The sequence below is a fragment of the Lissotriton vulgaris genome, chromosome 4_1, assembly GCF_964263255.1.
Source record: "Lissotriton vulgaris chromosome 4_1, aLisVul1.2, whole genome shotgun sequence".
Taxonomy (NCBI): Eukaryota; Metazoa; Chordata; class Amphibia; order Caudata; family Salamandridae; genus Lissotriton; species Lissotriton vulgaris.
Window position 1 is genome coordinate 1,673,876,594 of NC_141691.1, and position 18,992 is coordinate 1,673,895,585.

An 18,992-nucleotide genomic window follows, 5' to 3' on the forward strand; every position below is an offset into this window, starting at 1 on the left:
GGCTGATCTACACCTGGTTGGGTCCAAACTGAAGTGGCATGGTGGACGAAAAACGATGGAACGGGATACAGCCCGAATGTTTGCCAGTGTCTGAGATTAATTCAAGCATTCCATCCATAACCTCGATTTTTGATGAGCTACGTGTGACAGGAATGCCCAGATATGGGTCCTATGGAATCAAGCTATACCTGGCTGATGAGCCTATAATAAGAGTAAAACCTGCCCTAGGTTGCTTGTATTCTAGTTCAGGGAGAACCTGGCCTGGCAGTTCGGGCTGGACTGTTTCCATGAGGATCAGGGTCAAGTCTGATTTGTATATGGCAGGGTCCAACCTGCAGTGGATGGTGGGCAAAAAGAGATGGATTGGAATGCGGCCCAAGCATTTGCCAGTGGCTGGGATTCATTAAAGCATTCGATCCATCCCTTTGTTGTTTGATGCCCTAAGTGTGACGCATATGCCCAGGCGTGGGTATCGTGCACACTGTGCCACTGGAATCAAGTTGTACCTGGCTGATGACCCTATAATAAGGATAAAACTGTTCCAGGGATGTTTGTATTCTGGCTCAGGGAAGACTTGGCCTGGCAATTCAGGCTGAACTATTCCCCAGAGGAGCAGGGCCATCCATGGCTGATTAGATTATTACTGGGTCCAAACTGAAGTGGCATGGTGGCCGAAAAACGATGGATTGGTATGTTATACATAACACTTCAGAATATAGATGCAAAAATCTACATGAAAATGCTGATGATTCATCTGGGCCTCCTCTTCCTGGGACTGTTAGGGCCAGACCAAGTTGTATTTATCTGCAACCATCAGGGTACCTAAAATATCTACCACTCAGCCCACTTGATTGAAACGGCATACAAGCGAAATATCCCAGCACTGCTCCTCTCCCTGGATCAGGTGGCTCTTCCTCACATAACTACTCTGCAAACTTAACCTGGAGCTGAGCGTGATTGATAAAATCCTGCTGTCTATACTGACTCCATGGCAGTGATCAGGGTATATGGAACAACACACAGAAAACATTGCACTGGCCAAAGGAACATGACAGAGCTGTCCCTTATCACCCCTTCTTTTCGTGGTGGAAGCCATGGCCATAAAGAACAAGACCACAGAATAACAGTGTTAGAAATTGGGTTTCTGGTTGGCTAGGGTGTGCACCTAAGCCAGGCAGAACCCACCACTCTGGTCAGGGTAAGGGAGTTACACACCCAAGTTAACCTCCTGCTCACCCCCTTGGTTGCTTGGCACAAGCAGTCCGGCTTACACTAAAGGGAATGTGTAAAGGGTTTGTGCAACACAAACACAAGTGACACAACAAATACACCACAAAAGAGACTCCACACAATATTATATAAAAATGTCTCATGTATTTTATATAACATATAGACCACAATTACATAAACCATAAATAATTTTGCCAACTGTCATAACATCGCAGTTAGTGCAATAAAGTAAAGACATATAAGTTGAACGCATCATAAAAATAACACCATCACTGTGAATCTAATTTAAACTCTGAAATGAGGGAGGCGTGGCCAAGGTGGCGGAGTGAATGGAAGCATAGTCCGGAGCTCCTGCCGACCGCTGAGAAAAGCACCGGCTTTTTGCTGTCATAGCCGGAATCGACCCGCAGTCCAGGAGGGGCTTGACCCCAGAAGTGCGGTCCTGCTTTTAGGGGGCACAAGAGGCAGCTGTTGAGGCGATTTAATCCCACACTGGGGAGTGACGGCGGCTCCGGGTGCACACGGAGCGGAGCAGCTGGGAGCCGCGATCGGCGGGCGGACTGGCGGGCGGGCGGGCGGACGGCCTGCGCCTGCCTGAATGTGGACGTAGCTCCGAGAGCAACAGAGGGTGCAGCGGAGGCTCTAATAAGAAACGCGGCCAGAGAGAATCCGTGGTTCCCGGGAGGTAAGGACCCCTGCCGAGGCTGGAAGACGCAGCGGGCTGCCATCTGGGGATCCGACCGAGCGTTACTGTTAGAAGGAGTGAGGGCGGCTTTCGGGGCTCGGTGGCCCGAGCATGGGGGACCACAGCGGAGCCGCCATTTTGGGATCCGACCGGAGCGTTACTGGAGGGTGGAGCGAGGGTGGCTTGCGGGGCTCCGCTCCGCCCTTGAGACACTCAGCAGCACGAAGGAGGGTCGACGGAACCTTGCCTCGCTTGTGGGGGACTACAGGAGACATCAGCGACCCGACGCTGAGGGACTGCGGAGGAGCCGCCATTTTATGAGACAGCGGCCGGGGCGGCAGGACGGCCCAGGTGCGATGATCAGCTGGAGGAGAACAACGCCCCTTGAGGGACAGGGGGAAAGCCAAAGGCCAGAAACAGAGAGGTCAGTGGTGGCCTGGTGTGTGAAGATTCTGTAATAGACGTTATTGGCGAGCCCACCGGTGGTCTGACACGAGATTGGATGTGAGTTGGACTGCAGGGCTTAGTCGGGACGCTTGGAGAGTGGGGCCTGGGACAGCAATGAGGCGCCGGGTAGTAGTGCGGATTGCAGCATCGTGCCGCTGCAGTCTACCAGGAAGAGAGGTGGTTGAGGGGCCTTGAGTGGTTCAGACTGAGAGGCCGGCGGTCTGATCGGTAGCAGTGCACCTCTGCGGCAGAGCCGGAGGCAGAGATCGATAGGGGCTCTCCAGAGGGAAATAATTACGGTTTGGGGAGCTCGTGGTGCTGCCATAAGAGGGGACCCTGGGGAAGCGTGAACTGCTGAATGCACGAGAGCTTTCTTGGACGGCGGAGGCTCTGAACGGTCGATAGAGCAGGGGTTGTTCTTAACCAGGCGGCACAGGAGAAGGAATTTGAGACGGCGGCGGCCATTGCTAGTCTTCTGCACATGTCGTAACGCAGACTTCCTTGTTGGTCAGAGAAAGCCTGGGCCGCCATAGGTGCTAGGTTTGTGTCTGTGACTGAGTCCGGGGGTCCCCCACGTCTCTATAGCGCTCCTTTTGGAGGAGACATGTCCACCTCCAGAAATAGGAAGGAGAAGTCCATTAAAGACTTGTTTGGTAAGCCGCAGACAGACCCCATGGCCACCACTGCAGCGGCTGGTTCCCAGGGCCCGAAAGTGGGGAAAGAGGAGGGGGCTGAACCCATAAATAATGCGTTCTTGGAATCCATGTTTGTGGCCTTACGGGAGGACATACACACACTCAAACAAGAGTTTGCATCTGAGATTCGGGAGGTCAGATGGGAGATGGATGGCATCGGCGAGAGGGTGGCTGACTTGGAAGGGAAAAGTGATGGAAAGGACGTTGAGATAGCGGCTCTACAACAGGAAATCCTCCAGATTCACGATCAGCAGGTGGACCTCCAGACCCATGTGGAAGATTTAGAAAACAGATCCCGCTGCCACAATATACACATTAGAGGAGTGAAAGCGGAGGACGACACGAAAAACTTGTTTACCTACTCCAGGGAACTTTTCAATTACATCCTGGGCAGACCTGCTGAGACAGAACTGAAGGTAGACCGCGTACATAGAGTAGGCCCTCCAAGAGCACAGTCGGCCTTTCCACTGGACATACTGGTATGTGTACAGGATTTTCGCACTAAAGAGGAGATCCTTCAGGAGGCGCAACAGATGCACCCACTGCAGTTTCGGGGACAATCCCCAGTTCTTTATCAGGACCTGTCCGCCCTCACCCTACAGAGGAGGAGAACCTTTAAACCCATCACTGCACATCTACAGCAACGCAACATCACCTATAGCTGGGGTCACCCCTTCCGACTGGTGTTCACGTTAGACAACAAGTTATACCAACTACGCTCTCTGTCGGAAGCCAGTAACTGCTGGGTGTGGACCTGCCGGAATCGGACGGAGGAGAAGAGGACTCTAAAGCAGAGACGGATGATTCCAGACCTCGGTGGCGCCAACAGGGCTGACGGCGCCGCCTTAGGAAACCGAAAACGGCAGAAATCATTGAGGGCAGAAAGGCGGCGTTGAAAGCGGTCTCGACGGATGCTTCTGGCACACAGCCCGGCTGACTTTTGACTATATTCCTAGCCGACTGTTGGAGTTCTTTGGCGTAGGCCGTTGGCGGGAGAGGTGGACATACTGGTTGAAGTTCCACCATGGTTGATGGACTAAGTACTTTCATATTTCTTTACCATTTTTGTGAGTTTTATTGTTTTGGGAATGTTCGGGGGATGGGGGGAGGGTGTCCAGTGCTCCATGACTGCTTTTTGTCCAGGGATAGAGAGCTTTTGAGTGTAGGAGGCCCACTCCCCTGTTTGGAGATAGTTTTCATTAACGAAATTGCGCGTAGCTCCTTAGGTACACAGCTAGCCTTATTGATTATTGATCATGCCTGCTTCCACCCTTAATAGTCTTACCCTCAATGTACGGGGACTTAACAATCCGATAAACGAAGAGCGATACTCTCTTGCTTGGAGAACTCACAGGCTGATATATGCTTACTACAGGAAACCCACCGCCTGTTGCGCGACTGCCATAGGATGAGATCTTGCAAGTTCCCCACCCAGCTCTTCTCCTCTTGCTCTACCAAGACAGCAGGAGTGGCGATTGTGGTGGCCCACCGGTTTCGGGGGAGGTATTGCAGAAAGGGTCGGAGATCAGGGGGAGGCTTCTATCCTACCACTTCGCCTAGGCGGACTTACATTCACCATTGGTTCCATATATGCCCCGAATGAAGGCCAGGAGAAATTCCTTCACCTTGCCCTTACTGACATTATGGCCACCTCAGACCGTCATATCATCCTGGGAGGAGACTTAAATCTAGTATTTGATAACCTGGCAGATAGATCCAGCCAACGCACTCATCAGGTGGGTGCACTGACGAAGGAGGGACTGGGGCGACTGCAGGAATTGCGACTGCACAATCTCTGGTGGAAATTTCACCCCAAGGAAACGGAGTACTCCTATTATTCCAACGCGGACAAGACTTACGCCCGGCTAGATTATCTGCTGGCCTCGACTGCGGTGCGCCGGTTTGCGACCACAGTGGACATAGGGGTGGCCTCCCTTTCGGACCATGCCCGGGTAACAGCTACACTTACACCTCCACCTACATCACACCCCTCCAGGGTTTGGCGTCTTAGAGACACTCTTTTACACAGGGCAGACAATGTGAAACGCATACAGAGCGCTATTACTGACTACATCACACATAATGCAAACTTGGACACGACCCTGGCAGTACAGTGGGCAGCAATGAAAGCGGTGATCAGGGGGGAATTCATTGCCCTTTCAACGGCAGAAAATAGAGAGCACCAGTGTAAACATGAGGAGCTTACACAAAGTGTGAGGGAATTGGAGCAAATGCACCAGCGGACGGGGGCCCCGAGAGTGTGGCGACAACTTAAGACGGTGCGCTGCCAACTGACGGCACTAGACCAAGATAGGGCAGAATACGCAGCTTTGCGTCTACGCCATGCTTATTATGCCGGAGAGGACAGATGCGGACGTTTGCTGGCCAATAGTCTACGGGAGGTCCGTCAGCAACTAGGGGTCAAAGAGATTATTAAATCAGACGGATCTTGTGTGTCTACAGACGCGGAGATAGCAGAGGCCTTCCGAGATTTTTATGCAGCTCTGTACGCTGGGAGTGCGGTAGATCTTTCAATGGGAACTGCTTTTTTAGATTCGGTCTCCCTGGCCTCACTGACTGCAACCCAAGCTGAACATCTGGAGCGGAACATCCAAATAGAGGAGGTCATTGCGGCTATCTCTCGCCTTAAATTGTCGAAGGCACTGGGTCCAGACGGTTTCCCTGCCATTTTCTACAAAACGTTCTGTGCAGTACTTTCCCCAATATTCACCCGACTATTCAATTCCTTTGCTGAGCAGGGAGCGATCCCAGGGGACCTTTTAAGAGCCTCCATAGCGGTAGTTCCCAAATCTGGGAAGGACAGAACTAAGTGTGGGGCTTATCGCCCGATATCCCTCCTCAACGTTGAACTTAAGTTATATACAGGAATTTTAGCTGCCAGACTGGCCCCCCACATGCCTGACCTTATAGACCCGGATCAGACGGGTTTTATACCAGGACGGCAGACGTCTGACAGCACCAAACGAATTCTTCACCTGATACAGAAAGCCTCTAAGGTATCTGGGGAGTACATGCTGTTGGCCATGGACGCCAAAAAGGCATTTGACAGGGTTCATTGGCCCTACTTAGAGCAAGTACTGGAGAGGGCTGGGATGGGGGAGAAATTTTGCACCTTCATTTTAAACTGCTACAAGTTCCCCACCGCCACAGTCAGAGTGAATGGGTACACCACCACTAGCTTTACTGTAGAGAGGGGCACGAGGCCGGGGTACCCTTTGTCACCCCTCCTCTTTGCACTATACATGAAACCTTTAGCCCATAGGATCAGACAGAACTCAGCAGTTGAAGGGATTAAATTTGGGAGCTAAATACACAAAATTAGCTTGTATGCCGACAATGTGCTGGTCTTGCTCACTAATCCAAAGACAACTTTGCCGGCGTGCATGGCGGAGTTGGACATATTTGCCAAAGTGGCTGGATTTAAAATTAACATGGACAAATCAATAGCTCTTAACCTCTCATTGTCCCCTACCACCCGGGATTTCTTACAGAGCCATTTCCCCCTACAGTGGGCATCTTGACACAGTCCAGTATCTAGGGATTCAATTAGCCCCTTCACTCCCTGCCGTAGTGGCCGCTAACTACGCCACCCTACGTCGGAAAATTCTGCGTGAGGTCGGTAGGTGGAAGCATTGCCCTCTTTCATGGTTAGGTAGAATTGCGGCTGTAAAAATGACCGTTTTGCCCCAGATCCTATATCTATCTATTCGGCACCCTCCCTCTCCGCCCACCAGCTGGCTGGATCCGCCAGACACAGTCCGAATTGGCCCAGTTTATCTGGAATGGCCCGAAACCGCGAATTTGACGAGCGTTGGTAATGCTTTCCCCAGAAATGGGGGGACTAGGTTTTCCAGACCTTCACCTGTATTTTAAAGCAGCGCAATTACGCTATCTGGTTGAATGGAGCAGGTGGGAATCCGAGAAACATTGGTTGTTTCAAGATCAGGCAGTCGCGGCGAGACCGCTGCAGGAAATCCCTTTCCTGCGCAAGTCCCATAGACCCCCCAACTTATATGCCTCACACTTAACTAGGATCCCTTTGGAGGTGAGGGATGACACCAACATCACATACGACCTTACAACTTTCCTGTCACCCCTCACCCATCTTGTAGATAATCCTGACTTCCACCCAGGCATGGAAGGGACAGCCTTTACACACTGGCGGAAGGTGGGCTGCAGAGTTCTGAGTCACATATATGGCCCAGAGGGGGTTATCCTGTTCTCGCACTTTCGACAGGAGTTCGGCTTCCCGGAGACTGAGCGATTGCGATACTTACAAGTACGTCACTGGGCACTACAGCCACAGTTCCGCGCTAGCCCAGATAGAAGACTATCCACATGCGAACGATGCCCATTACACGCATGTCAGACTCTAAACTCATTTCAGACCTGTACAAGATGTTACAGAACACACAGGTGCGCACTTACAACCCAGGCAGAGAGCACCAGGAGAGGGAGTTGGGCAGGACCCTCAGCCACAAAGAATGGGGGGATATCTACTATTGGGCCCGACATTCGGCATACCACATCGGGCTCACAGAAACATTCACGAAAATTGTGACATATTGGTATTATACCCCAGACAGACTACATGCAATAGACCGAAATCGAGAAGCAACCTGTTGGCGGGGATGTGGACAGATTGGCAACCTGGTACACCGGTTGTGGGAATGCACACAGATCCAGCCATACTGGACTCAGGTGTTGGATGAAATAGACAAACACTTCGAAACGGAAATCCCACGCTTCCCAGCCTATGTAATTCTAGGCCTTCCCAACTGCCTGACGTACCCATTAAAATCCCGCAGGGGCAGGCTGATGGCTATTGCGCTAGGCTCCGCGGTTAAGAATATCCTTACACATTGGCGTACCTCCACCAAACCCTCCTTTGTGGGCTGGCTCCACCGCCTATGGCATGTACTTGGGCTGGAAAAACTGTCGCTCCCTATGGCAGGGGAGGGATCCACCTATAATGACTTATGGCAGCCTTTCCTATCACTGTTGGGCGCTGAATTCCGAGAAGTCACGTGTCCCCAGTACCTGAAGCTGTTGCGCCTCACTGAACCCGAAAAGTAGACTGTTAAGCATTTTTCTGAGGGACTGGAGAGAAGGGAAGAGAAGGGAGAGTTGGGCCATGAGATCGGGAGCACTGGATGGGGAGAGGGAGGGGAAAAGTGGGAGGGAGAGCTTTTTTCTGTTTCTTCTTATAGGTTGTTGCTCTTGGACACACTGAATGACCGACTATTGGCTTAGGAGCCGGCTCCCGGCTCTTGACTGGCACCTTTCGACTGTTATGTTGTGGAATAGCTTGACAGTGGCTGTATGTAAATGGCATTCCTCGCGTGTGTTTTACATCAAAAGCAATAAAAAACATTTGAACCATAAACTCTGAAATGATGCTCATTATCCTATCATAAAGGCATAAAATGACAAAAATCATAACATCAGGGCATAAAAAGCAACCGTTAGGAAGGAAAAACCAAGGAATCACCTTGTCACCATAAAAGCAATCATCACAAAGATCCAGCGCCCCTGCGCTTTCTTCACAAGTCCTATGGTAATTTCGATTCTCCTGCATGGGTACAGACACACCTGCCCTCCTACTCCAGGGAATGCGGTAATTCTTGTAAGCAACCCCTACACAGGGTACAGCAGCACCTGTGCTGTTATTTGAAGAAAATTGGTGATTGAATTCCTCAGCAGGAACGGGACCTTCCAGTCCTGGGAGCCAAATGGTATATGCGGTTACGGGGGGATAGGGCTTCCCGCCACTAGATTCAGCAGGTTTAACTCACAGGGTCACTCTCCTCTGCATACCAAGTCAATCTCTGCCGCCCTCTCCAGCCCGGAAAGAGCTGATTGGGCCACGGCTGATGTGCAACTGAGCCCGCAACGGGGAGACCTCCCAGGATCCCCTCCTCCTGGGGCAACAGCAATGCCTCCAGACAGCTGCTTGCAAATGCTGCACAGCTGCCGGGCTTCCTATTGCTTTTCCCACTTGGCCATACCTCTTGGACTGTGGATTTGGAACTCATGGCCAATGATGTGGCATCGCATCAGATGCAGACTACATCTAAATCTGTGCTTCGGCAAGCAAACAAAACTAGAGGCACACCGGTCCTGAGTGCTGGTCTAGTGCAGCACCCACGCTGACGGGGGGGCACCCAAATCCAGAGGTATCGTGGCCTTACTGGGAGGTAGAGCATTCCCCACACAGTTACTAAAATTCAGGAGCAGCTCCAGCCACATGCTACTCTGCTGGTGTCACGGTCCTTGTGAAAGCCTTCTGCTTTCAGACCCTAAAGCCATGGCACGGCGCATTGAGATTAGTAAAGGCCCAGGTCCATAACAAATGCTCACCTTGCACTGTTGGAGGCCTCCAGTACATGCTGGAAGCAGAACTGATAGCAAGACAGGGAGGGGGAACACTAACCAGTTCCTGAAGAATACTGGGGGCACCAAGCAGGAATAGATGCAACAGGCCAGCACCCAGAGTCCTTGTAGGGAGCCAGGCAGTCCTTCTTGCAGGCTGCAGGTTAGCACACCAGACAAGGGAGTTCAATGGCTGTTCCTCCTGGCAGCATAACAGTTCCTTCTGGCAAGGTTCAGTCTGTGGCTCTAGACACTCTATGGGGGGAGGGGGAGACAGCACGGTGAAAGGCAGGCACAGCCCTATTCAGCCCTATTCAGGTGCAGGTGGCCACTCTAGCCCAGGAAGACTCATGAGGATATGGAGGCACACCTCAGCTCCCTTTGTGACTGTCTACAGTGAATGCTCAAAAGAGGCCCGTCAGTCTAAACCAGGCATTGATTGGAGTCACGCTGTAAAGCACAAAGAGTCCTAAGCATACTGAAATGCCCCCTTCTAAAGTAGCATTTCTAAAATAGTAATAACAAACCTGCTTTCACCAATAAGCAGGATTTATCACCACTACTACAAACACACCAAGCATGGCAACGCTACTCGTTTCAGATTAGAAATTACCACCGAAACACATATCAGCAAATTCTCAAAGCAACCCTATGAGAGGAGCAGCCTCACCGCAGTGAGATACAAAATGGGCTATTTGTCACTACCACAATATGCCACACAACAAAGGCACATGTCCTACCTTTTATCTACACAGCACCCTGCCCCAAGGGCTAACTAGGGCCTACTTTAGGGGTGACCTATATGTAGTAAAATGGGAGTTCCAGACTTGGCAAGCACTTTAAATGCCAAGGAAAAAGTGCCCAGTGTCCTAATGCCAACAAAATCTGGTCAGAAAAAATACAGGAGGAAGGCAAAAAATGTCGGGATAACCCTGCAATAAGGGCCAGGTCCAACAAACGGGTATCCTCGTTGGGAGCTGGATGCATAAACTCAATCTCTTTGCAGATGATGTCTTCCTCTCACTGACCAACCCAGCTTGGTCCCTTGCATCACTTCTCCCTCTTCTGGAAGAATCTGAAATGGTTTTGGGTTACCTTTTGAAGTACCACATACTCAATATTACAATACCAGAGGATGACATCACACCCCTGGCAGTAACTACTCTTGTTTACTGAGGTGAACACTCAATTAACCCCTTCCATGCTCATGACGAGCTCAGCTTGTCATGAGGCACAGTTGAGCTGTGCTGATGACGAGCTGAGCTCGTCATGAACAATGGTGTTCATAGTATGTTAGCACAGGAGGGGAAAAGTCACAGCAGCCAAGGTGTTAATGTTATCACTGTCACACAGCACCATGAGGACTTGTCAAAGGATAACTGTAAACTACTCTGCAAAAAGTCCTTGAGGATATTCATAGATGGTGACCGCTCTGCCTTTCGTGGCTGGACCCCATAAACATTGTCAAAATTTATATTCTTCCCAGAGCTCTATATCTGTTTCAAACACTCCTTACTCCCAAACCCAACTGAAAAACAGCTGACAGGCCTCAATCTGGGCAGGCAATACACCGCAGATCACTCACAAATGTGTTATGCTTCAAAGACAAAGAGCCCTGGTGTATCCCAATTACTTGGAATTCTAATGGACAGCTCATCTCCAATACATTTCAGAGTGGGTAGTCCACCAAAGTGAACAGCCTTGGCTCCATATGGAAAGGGCGGTGGTGTGCCACTCATTGTGGGACTTTGACTGGCTCCCTCGCTTCGTACACCCCAAAAGCGCTTACACAGCCGCCCCAACTAGGAAGGTCAGGGATATCTGTGATCAGATAGCAGGTAAAAAAGGTCTCACCACCGTTCCATCTCCCAATACCCCACTCACCTGAAAGTCACCTGAAATCCAGACTTCACATCGGCCTTTCCTTCCACAACAGTTCTGGAATGGGAAAGGGGTGACTACAGAACTTTTACAGGGCAATGACATCAAACCGTTTCACAATCAAAACAGGAGTATGGGGCCCCTGGCAATTTGTGACATAGAAAGGACTGATCTCTAAAACTTATGAATCACGATTCAACCTAAAACACCTCACACCTACAATACTAGATGGGCAAGAGACTTGGAGGTAGACATTTCCGCAGAGAAATGGGATATGCTGTGGGTGGATATAACCAAATCCCTGCCAGTATCCCCAACAAGAATAAGCATACAAACCAATATTCCAATGGGATCTCATTCCAACCAGACTACAGCACATGTTCCCTACAGCCTCTGACTGTTGGAGATGTGACAAAGACAGGGGCACCTTTCATCACAGTTCTGGAATGGGAAAGGGCTGACTACAGAACTCTTACAGGGCAATGACATCAAACCGTTTGACAATCAAAACAGGATTTTGGGGTCCCAGAAAATTTGTGACATAGAAAGGACTGATCTCTAAAACCTATAAATCATGATTCAACCTAAAACACCTCACACCTACAATACTAGATGGGCAAGAGACTTGTGGGTGGATATAACCAAATCCCTGCCAGTATCCCCAACAAGAATAAGCATACAATAAATATAAAAACAAGAATAAGCATACAAACCGATGTTCCAATGGGATCTCATTCCAACCAGACTGCACCGCATGTTCCCTACAGCCTCCGACTGTTGGAGCTGTGACAAAGACAGGGGTACCTTTCAACACATACGGTGGGACTGCATGCACCCTTATTCAGACATTCTGGAAGGAGACCTTGAGGACACATCAAGGCCACCATTGAGTACCCCACCTGGGCCTAGCTATGTGTAGTCCTCCTTGTATAGTAACCTACCGAATTGGAGGGCATGACTGGGTTGGACTGGAGTCTCATATCCCACATGATAGGGGTGGTCAAACAATTGATTACCTTATATTGGACGAAGAAAGACCTGCTGTCAAGTCTGTTCTGGTTTCTCAAGCTGAGGCAACTGATATAGCCATGGAACATAACAAACACAGACAAGCCATTCTCTTGATTATTGCACTCCTCATACACTACATGTCGAGACTCGAATATATTACAAGTATACCTTAAAGGCTCAGGGCACTTAACCACATCCGCGCTAGTTGAATTCTCCTTCTATGCTGAGATTTTAAAAAACCCATGCTCCATGACGAGCTGGGCTCGTCATCAGTGTGCGAGGAGGCTACACCATGACGAGCCCAGCTCGTCATGAGCCTGGAAGGGGTTAAAACATTTGACTATGAGTAGCCAGCTCCTCTTTTCCCAATCCCCTCTCACTTTGCCCTGGGAGGGCCTGCCCCAACTATCCTCTCTGCTTGCCTTGTGATCCCCCTTTTGGGTGGGCTGATTTGGAGTAGTGCTTGTGGAGGGGGGATAGTGTCTGGTGCATGTTGTTTGTGTAAGAACGTTTTGTGTATCGATGAGTTGACTTTCCATCTTATTCCTGTGTTCTTTCCCTATCCAAACTCAGTAAAAAGATTTGTTTGGGGAAAAAAGCCTTCAGAAATTCACTAACAAAAAACAAAGGTTATACTGACATGATAGGTTAAATTGTAAGTTAAAATATAATATTTTAAATTAAAACAAATACTAAAATGTAGTGTTCATAGCTAAATCAATTAACTATAACTTGCACACTCACCATGCACTGCATATGCCCTCATAAATGACATCACTTATAACATGTTCTATGATATCCTTGATGACATCTGAAAGGTTGGCATGTTTTCACATATTTTACCATTCTTACAATCTGACATGCCTGAACACCAAGGACCCAATTGAATAGCGTTGTGAAACAGAATTCAAGACCATTTATCGCTTATATGACAAAATGTTCCCGAATGTATCAAACACTGACCAGATCTGAGTCAATGGAGTAAACACACAGCCAACAAAATTCCTGAGAAATGCATGCGAAAGGGCTTAAAACACAACAAAGTCACAGTGATTAAAGGCAAGTGATAGACCCATAACAACAACCATATCGCCATCCCTCAGAATACGCTATAAATTATTATGACCACAAATGGGCAATAACATACAGACATGGCCCTATTCACCATGCAAAGGACTACAACTGATGGGAGACTACTAACATAAAAGTATAGTGCTCCTTAAAATAGCCTTATTTGGCGAGAATTTCAAATATTTACATCTTATTGGGAACTAATATTTTAACCATTTGCAATCTTCCCTGTCACCTCATAATAGTTGACTGATTCTCAGCGGCATCAATAGATTACCCCAGCATTTCCCAAATTGTGCATCCCCAGCCTATTTCAGGTGGGTCATGCTAGAGCAATAACTAACGATGCCTTTACATTTTGTATTTATGTTGTCACATTTATTGTGCTTCAGAGATAGAGGTCAAAAGTCAGATTATATCTTCTGACAAAGTACAGCTTATTCTTTTAACATGGGGGTTGTGTTTACTTGTTTTTATCTGCAAAGTGAGGGGAGTATTAAAGTGAACTATGTGACATTCTTGCTGGTGTACAGGGAATGTGAAAGGAAAGGCTATAATTTTGTGTAACTCACTACAACATGTAATTACTTGTGAATGAACTGTACACATATTTCAGAACATAAGCAATTAAGAAACCAAAAATGAAGCACACTTTTATTTGTAATTCGGAAGTGTGATGGAAACAAATATTTTAAAAGGATTAAAACAAATCAATACAGTTTTACTTTTTGATGCACTATGATAAATATTCACTGACACCCTTTTTCCACACATTATCATGTGTGTGCTATTTAGTTTTATCTGTAAAGCTGTATGTGTTAGAAATTGGGTTTCTTGTTGGCAGAAGTTTGCAACCTGTCCAAACAGGAACCACAATCCTTGTCAGGATAAGTCACATACACACCTTAAATTAACTTGTGTTCACCCTCTGGTAGCTTGGCACAGAGCAGTCAGGCTTAACTTAAGAGGCAATTTGTAAAGTATTTGTACAGCAATCCAAACAACAAAACGGTAAGAACACCAAAAAAAAAAGATAGCACATCTGGTAGAAAATTAGAGCTTCATTTAATGAAAAACCAAGACGATAAAGACAAAAATCCAATAAGAACTCCCGGGGCTATGAATTTTTAAAGAATAAACTGAATTGTCATTCTTAAAAGCATAAAGCGCCAGCTGGGGCTCACTGGCGTGCTAGACCCGGTCAGATCTAAAAGTTCAGGCCAACCACGATGAAGCACAGGTCGGATACAAGGGCCAGCCTTGACCTGCTGAAAACAGTACCTTGTTTCAGGGTTGCATCGAGGACAAAATGTGAGGAGCAGTCGAAGGTAATGCATCAGCATTGATCCTTAGGATGTAGGCGATGCATCAGCTCCGAGCCGTGCAAGTCAGGGATGCGTTGTTATCAAACTCCTCTGATGTAGCCCTGCATTGTGGTCGAGCCTCTGTGATGCAGCGTCTTCGAGCCTGGTAGCAGATAGATTGGGGTCGAGGGAGATGCGTCGGTTCTGAGCCACGCAATGACTGCGATGCATGATTTTGAAGGTTGCAGCACTTTAGACCCCCTTGCAAGACCCCAGGACAGGATTGACACCACCTTGCATAGTAAGACTCTCAGATGACAGAGTCCAGGCGCTGTTGGTGAGTGCAGTGAAATATTTGATGTCCTGAGATTTGTAACAGGAGGCAAGCAGACAAGCCATGTGAGTCACTCCGGTTCTAAGTTGGAGAGATGCAGGTTCAATCTGTCTAACTCCCAGGCAAGAGGGCAGCAGACAGCAAGTCAGAAAAGCAGAGTAGGAGTCCAGCAGGGTCCAGCAGAGTGATAGTACTTTTAGCAACACAGACAGGTATTCTTCCAAGCAGACTTTCCTCAGGTCCAGAAATGTACTGAGTTGGTGGTGTCAAGGGTCTAGTACTTAAAACCAGTTGTGCCGTTGAAGTGTGGGAGACTTCAAAAAGTGACCTTTGACATGCACAAAGTTCCTGCACTTTCTGCCCTGGCTCCAGACTCAGTATATGGATTATGCAGCCCTTATAGTGGGGACAGTATGCAGCCTTTTCGGGTGTGAGCTCCTCTCTCCCATCTTGCCCAGGATGCCCCATGAGGATGTTGATGGCCCATCAGCCATTCCTAATCTCCCCTTGTGTGTGACTGTCTGGAGGGAGAGCGCAAAGCCCAGCTGTCACCCACCCCAGATGTGTATTCAGAGACAAGCAGAAGGCACCATCTGGCTAAAGTAAGAAAATGAGAACTTCCTAAAAGTGGCATTTTCAGAATTACAATTTAAAATCCAACTTCACCATGACTTAAGATTTTAAAATGTGATTCCAGAGACAACAAACTTGTGGGTTCCATCTCTTCCCTATTGGAAGTTACACTTATAAGATGTAATAAGCTAATCCCAATGTTCACCTAGTGGAGAGATAGGCCTGGCAGTAGTGAAAAACTAATTTTAAAGCTTTTGCCTATCAAGATATGTAAAACTTGAAAGTACATATCCTACTTTTTAAATACACTGCACTCTGCCCTTGGCCCATCTTAGGGAGATGCATTTGTATTAGAAAGGAAGGTTTAGGACTGGCAAGAGGGTTAACTTGCCAGGTCGACATGGCAGTTTAAAACTTCACACACAGCAGGGGAGGCCAGCATGGCTCGCGGGTGGTGACCACGGGGAGTGTGGTGGGGGTCATGTGGGGCAGGTTATGACGGGGGTGATGAGTGTCACGTGGGGGATGGAGCGGGTTTAGAAAAAAAAACTTACCTTGAGGCCGGGTCCCGCATCATCTGTTCTCCTACTCTCCTGAGCCCGCTTCCAGGAACAGAAAACAGGCAGCCGGGCTCCCACCCTTAAGCCAATGACAACCCTCAAATGGAAAGTTGTGCTTGGTCTGAGGGCCTTGACGTGGCGCTCAGCCTGTGGGGAGGGTGGCCATGTTCTCCACACAGGCTGCAATGCACCCTGCATGGAGAACATGCAATGTGCGCATGACTGTTTGGCCGGTCTTAGAGGGCCAGCCAATCACTCACATAGGGAGTGCAAACCACTCTGCCCCTGCCCTGCTCCATGAGCAGAGCTGTGCCGCCAACCCTCCCACCCACAAAGGAAACATAACATGATATTAACTAAAAGTTATTATCATGTCATGTTTCCTCTTCTCGCACTGCTTGAAAGCTGTGGGGGCAATGGTCCTCCGCCATAGCGGAGGAGCCGCAGCTGGCTCTGAAATGGCAGGCCTGAGACATGTTTAAATGTCTGCTTAAGTGGGTAGAACAATCAGTGCTGCAGGCCTACAAGTAGCATTTAATGTATTTCCCTGGTTCTGGGCAAATTTAGAGCACTTTACTAGGGACGTATAAGTAAATTTAATATTCCAATTGTGGATAAGCCAATGTTTCCATTTTATAAGTATAGGGCACATGCACAGTAGCACGGTTTACCAGTAGTAAAGTTGCAAGAGTCCTAAAGCCAGCAAATATTAGGTCAGCAAAACAGGAGGTCAGAGGCAAAAAAAAAAATGGGGGACCCACTCCAAGGATGCCATGTCTAACAGATTGTTTTTGCAAATTTAGTGGGCATTTTTAAAGAAAATGTACTGTCTGTAAATGACAGTGCACTACCGGATGATGCTTTAGTAATATATTTATGACAGTGTGCACCAAAATGCATCACCAGTTGCATACTGCCACCCTCCTGCTAAATATATTTGCTACACTTTCCGTGAAGGTAGATTTTTTTCATCCCAATGACGTCAATGATGTAACATTGATGTCAGCACCCCTACTCTGAAGATTATTCCAGGACCATTGGTGCAAAGGCGCCAAACTATGTCCCTGAGTATAGTTTAAAACAAACACTTGCAAATATGACTCGCCTTTAAACATATGCACTTATTAGGAATTGTTTTAGCAGTGTGCTTATGCTATGAGAACCCTCACTCACCCTCACTCAAGGTGACATGCTTCATCATTGGGTCGTCTCTTCACACTGGAACCTCACGGCACCAGTGTGGTCTACGACTTTCTCGCAAGGAAGGAGCGGGAGTTGTCACTAATTCTGCAGATCTTATTTCTTGTATGGGAGGGAGGGGCTGTATGCAAAAATCAAAATATAAGGTGAGTTAAAATCTGGTGGGCAGGACAACTTTTATTCTGGGCCCCCAAAGGATAGAGCTAAAAACCAAGCTAAGTGAAAAGCATATAGATGTTCCCTTATTATATAGGCAACATATTTCTGCCTTTCCTGGCTACAAAAGTCGGTGGCATTCCTCAGGACCAAGTTCTAAAGGCACTCTGCTTATTAATTGAAAAAAAAGAGAAGAAAAGACCATTCTTTCATTGTATTGGGCAGTTTTGTGGCATCATCCTTTGTTATGATCCACTAAAATCAACTATAATTTTGTACATTTACTCGACCTTCAGCGATCCTTTAAGAGCGAGTCTATGTTACAAAGTCTAAGACAACAGCATCACATAAAAGACCAGCGGGAGGATCAGTCTTACCCGGGACGTGTGCCTAATACATGGCTAAAGACCCCCAAACTCTCTTTCTGACAGGCTTTCCATGTCAGAAAGCTAGGCATGGAAAGCATGTGGGAAACTGAGCCTCGTAATCCCAAAGCCGTCCATTGGGATTACTGGTTTCAATTCCGACAGCCTAGATTGTAATTAGGACGTCAGTAGTGAAACCGACGAGTGTCAGAAAGCCTCCGACCTGAGGTCGGGTGCTTTCCAAGACTTATCGTAATCAGCCCCTTAGTCTGGCACAACATTTGGAAAGTAGGATCTAAACAGAGATGCATTGCCAGTTTAAAGATTTTACTTAAATACTTCTTAACCAGAGTTTATTGGCCACCAAACAAAACTGCATCCTTAATTTCTATCTTCATTCAGGTTTAGCTTAAGATCTAAATGAACGTCCTTCATATTTTGTATCTTTCTAACCCACAGATCGCCAAATTCCGCAGACTCCATCACTCCAAATGTGAGGACAATAAGGCTTGCCTCATGCTCTCCAATTTCCGCCCAACTCAGCCTCTGTTGAATCGGGAAGTGAGAGCAACCATCAATTAAAACGTACAGAACTTTGCCCACCTTCAACCTTTTTATGATCTTGGAACGCAGTTTATGGTAAAGAAATCAATCAAGTTGATATGTATAGCTGACTACATCAATAACTGCAACATCTATCGAAGGAACTGTGTTTTTAACGTTTGACACTGTTTTTATTTATCAACAAAATGCAATAAATTATTAAGTCAATTCTTTATTTTTTTTAACTATTTTTGCCTGTAAAATTTAAGGGCATATCATTCAACAAATACTGACAAATCCAATTGGTTTGACTTTCGTATAGAATGTGTGCGTGTGTGTGTGTGTGCGCGCGCATGCGTGCACATGCACTCAGTGATGCAAATTCGGCACACACACTGACCTAGGTCATGATACAACTGTGTATGCAGAGAGAGTAACATACCAACCGACATTTATTCTGTAGTATTCACACACTGGAGATTTAGTAGATTAAGATATGTCTTCTTTATTTAGATATCTTCATACAGCATAAAAGGGTGCATGC

At 47.6% G+C, this 18,992-nt stretch overlaps 1 protein-coding gene across 1 annotated transcript in view; it reads left to right on the forward strand.

Moving 5' to 3' along the window:
• Positions 1–18,487, forward strand: part of LOC147724392 (carbonic anhydrase 13-like) — a 606,911-nt gene extending 588,424 nt beyond the window's left edge. The window contains exon 8 of the mRNA XM_086918033.1: positions 18,365–18,487. Within this exon, the coding sequence (XP_086774159.1) occupies positions 18,365–18,487 (123 nt within the window). The remainder of the gene's footprint in view (positions 1–18,364) is intronic.
• Positions 18,488–18,992: the final 505 nt, after the last annotated feature.